This window comes from Calliphora vicina, chromosome 4 (genome assembly GCF_958450345.1).
Source record: "Calliphora vicina chromosome 4, idCalVici1.1, whole genome shotgun sequence".
Lineage (NCBI taxonomy): Eukaryota > Metazoa > Arthropoda > Insecta > Diptera > Calliphoridae > Calliphora > Calliphora vicina.
This window is the reverse complement of record NC_088783.1, coordinates 4,441,995-4,445,187: the sequence shown is the minus strand read 5'-3', so window position 1 is coordinate 4,445,187 and position 3,193 is coordinate 4,441,995. Positions and strand designations below refer to the sequence as shown.

At 31.1% G+C, this 3,193-nt stretch overlaps 1 protein-coding gene across 1 annotated transcript; it reads right to left on the bottom strand.

Annotated features, from left to right (window-relative positions):
• Window positions 1-1,735: 1,735 nt before the first annotated feature.
• Window positions 1,736-2,990, bottom strand: LOC135957221 (cholecystokinin receptor-like). Its single transcript, XM_065507925.1, has 2 exons — window positions 2,762-2,990; window positions 1,736-2,235 (listed from the first exon to the last, which is right to left on the bottom strand). Exons 1-2 carry the CDS (start codon window positions 2,974-2,976, stop codon window positions 1,836-1,838), a joined length of 615 nt encoding a protein of 204 aa, XP_065363997.1. The 5' UTR covers window positions 2,977-2,990; the 3' UTR covers window positions 1,736-1,835.
• Window positions 2,991-3,193: the final 203 nt, after the last annotated feature.

Here is a 3,193-nt window from a genome sequence, read left to right as displayed (position 1 = left end):
GGAAATATTAGTGATCACAGATTTTCATTATTTTCGTTATAGGTCCTTTAGTTTATGAATTATAAGCAATTTTAGATATTTTGGAATTTTCTTCATGAAAATTTAATTTTGGTGTGAATTATGAGTGATCACAGATTTTTTTAATTTACGAATTATGAGGAATGATATATTTTGGAATTTTCATTATGAAAATCGAATTTTGATGGGAAATATGAGTGATTACAGGTTTTCTTTATTTTCGCTCTAGGACCTTTAGTTTATGAATTATAAGCAATTTTAGATATTTCGGAATGTTCTTCATGAAAATTTAATTTAACAAGATTTCCATTATTTTCGCTCTAACCTTTAGTTTATGTATTAAAAGCAATTTTAGAATTTTCATTATGAAAATCGAACTTTGGTGGGAAATATGAGTGATCACAGGTTTTCATTATTTTCGCGCTAAACCTTTTAGTTTACGAATTATAAGCAATTTTAGAATTTTCATCATAAAAATATAATTTTGTTGGGAAATATGAGTGATCACAGATTTTCATTATTTTCGCTCTAATCCCTTCAGTTTACGAATTATAAGCAATTTTAGATATTATGGAATTTTTATCATCGAATCGAATTTGGATAGGAAATATGAGTGATCACATATTTCCATTATTTTCGCTCTAGGGCCTTTAGTTTACGAATTATAAGCAATTTTAGAATTTTCATCATGAAAATCGAATTTTGGTGATAAATATTAAAATTAAATTTTCCATGAAGAAAATTCCAAAATATCTAAAATTGCTTATAATTCATAAACTAAAGGTCCTATTAGATTAGAGCGAAAATAATGAAAATCTGTGATCACTGATATTTATCACCAAAATTCGATTTTCATGATGAAAATTCTAAAATTGCTTATAATTCGTAAACTAAAGGCCCTAGAGCGAAAATAATGGAAATATGTGATCACTCATATTTCCTATCCAAATTCGATTCGATGATGTGAATTATGAGTGATCACAGATTTCTCATTATTTTCGCTCTAATCCCTTTAGTTTACGAATTATAAGCAATTTTAGATATTTCGGAATTTTCATCATAAAAATCTAATTTTGATAAGAAATATGAGTGATCACTGATTTCCATTATTTTTGCTCTAGGGCCTTTAGTTTACGAATTATAAGCAATTTCAGATATTTTGGTATTTTCAATATGAAAATCGAATTTTGATGGGAAATATGAGTGATCACATATTTTTTTAATTTTCGCTCTAGGCCCTTTAGTTTACGAATTATAAGCAATTTTAGATATTTCGGAATTTTCGTTATAAAAATCAAGTTTTGGTGGGTGATCACAGATTATATTTATTTATTTTTTTTATAAAATCCTTTCACATTTTTTGTTTCACTACGATAGACTACATAACTTGTCCTAAACAAACGAATTTTATATACTTTGTTACCTTGGACAATTTTGATTCCATATATGAAATAGAATCGGAAGTTCAAATAACACCTCTAAATGTTATCTCATTTTACTCACATTTTCAGCATTTCAAACTTGGACGCACCGAAAATGCCAAGTGTTCAAAATGAAGGCCACCATAGCGTAAATGAATGTATAAAACTGAATTGTACGGATTTAAAAAATTTAGTCGCTGTTCTCTTAAAAAATCTACAACAATTCGTTGTGTGTTCATTAAACACTTCACAGTGTATTATATATTAAGTACATTGTTATATTTATATTGGTTTGCTTTCACAGTTATCTATTTATATAGAAAACCTGCATTAGATGAGGTTTCTAATTTACAATTTGGTGCCACAGTAAAGTAATTGCAACAGTATTCCGTTTAATTACAAACGTGGACTATCAATGACTGTCTGCACCGTACAACTATTGACACGTATGCTGCCGGCTAAACATAAATTTGCACCATTTTGTTCTGAGCTACGTTTACGTTGAAATCGCTTGCCACACCATTGGATGCCCTTGAATGTATCCCAGAATGCACGACGGAAATTTGCATTCATAAAACAATATGTGATGGGATTGCAGCAGGACGATGAATAAGCCAACAATTGCAGCACACTGATGGAGGTGTAGTCAATGTACTCGTAAATGGCTGAGCCAATGTACATGGCGACGGTGTTGATAACGTAGAGCGGTGTCCAACATATAAAGAATTCTAATACCAATACGGAAAGCATTTTGACGACACGTTTTTTACTCTCCAAATTCTTTGCAATATTGTTTCTGGAAAGAGAAGTATAGATTAGATGAATATTAAGTAAGTGTGAGGAGAGGAGAAATATTATACGAATAAACACTTTAGAAGATGTACTATACAATTTATTTATATTATTGCGGCAATTATAATATATTAAAATTACGATTCACATGATTGTAGTAAATAAATGTATGTTTAGTTACCCCAATAATACAAATAATTACAGTGACCATAATATTGTTAAGAAACTTTGTTTAAATGGTTTATGGTAAACATGTACAACTATTTATTTATCTCTGCTGTTGGCTTAGCATCCAAATTAAAATGAAAAACAAAATTACCATAATACGACTCGAAGGCCCAAAGTTCATAAAAACAGTTACTAGCAAATTGCCAACTGATTATTCAACATCCCATTCCATCTTACATCAAGAAAAATCGTAACATAGTTTTATGTAGAACGAATCTAGCTACAAATCTTAATTTCTATGTATTTTAAAACGTAGTCTTTTTCACATTTTTACCCAATTTAATACTTATACCTTCACGTACCTTCTTAGAACAGATTCTGTGGCCTTTAAACTTCTCTTGCTATTAAAAGATTTCTTTGTATCCGTTTTGTGATTCAATTGTGGCACTACCTGTTGTTGAACCATGCAGTAACAACGTGCATGATTATGATATTGCTGTTGCATCTGGTAGCGATACATTGTTGTGGTGGCTGACGATGTTGATGCTGACACCGTTGATGATGACGGCAAAGCCATTGTTGCTGTTGTCATGTTTGCGCTGTTGGGATTAATGTTTGTTGCTGTCGTATTGCCACCGCTACTGCAACAATCGGCTGTGCAAAAATTGCTGGTAGCTGTGGCATCCTTATCCGACAGTGTAGTCTTTAGAGTGGCAAAACGCATACAATATAAGTGGGGACGTCCGCTATAAGTGTTTGTGTTAGAGGAATTTGAACGTTTGCAGCATAAACGT

Excerpts from the sequence above, each read along its gene's own strand:
- LOC135957221 (XM_065507925.1), bottom strand. The coding sequence starts at position 2,976 with ATGGCTTTGCCGTCATCATCAACGGTGTCAGCATCAACATCGTCAGCC. Across the intron at positions 2,236-2,761 it reads ACAGAATCTGTTCTAAGAAG|AAACAATATTGCAAAGAATT; the intron begins GTACGTGAAGGT and ends TTCTCTTTCCAG.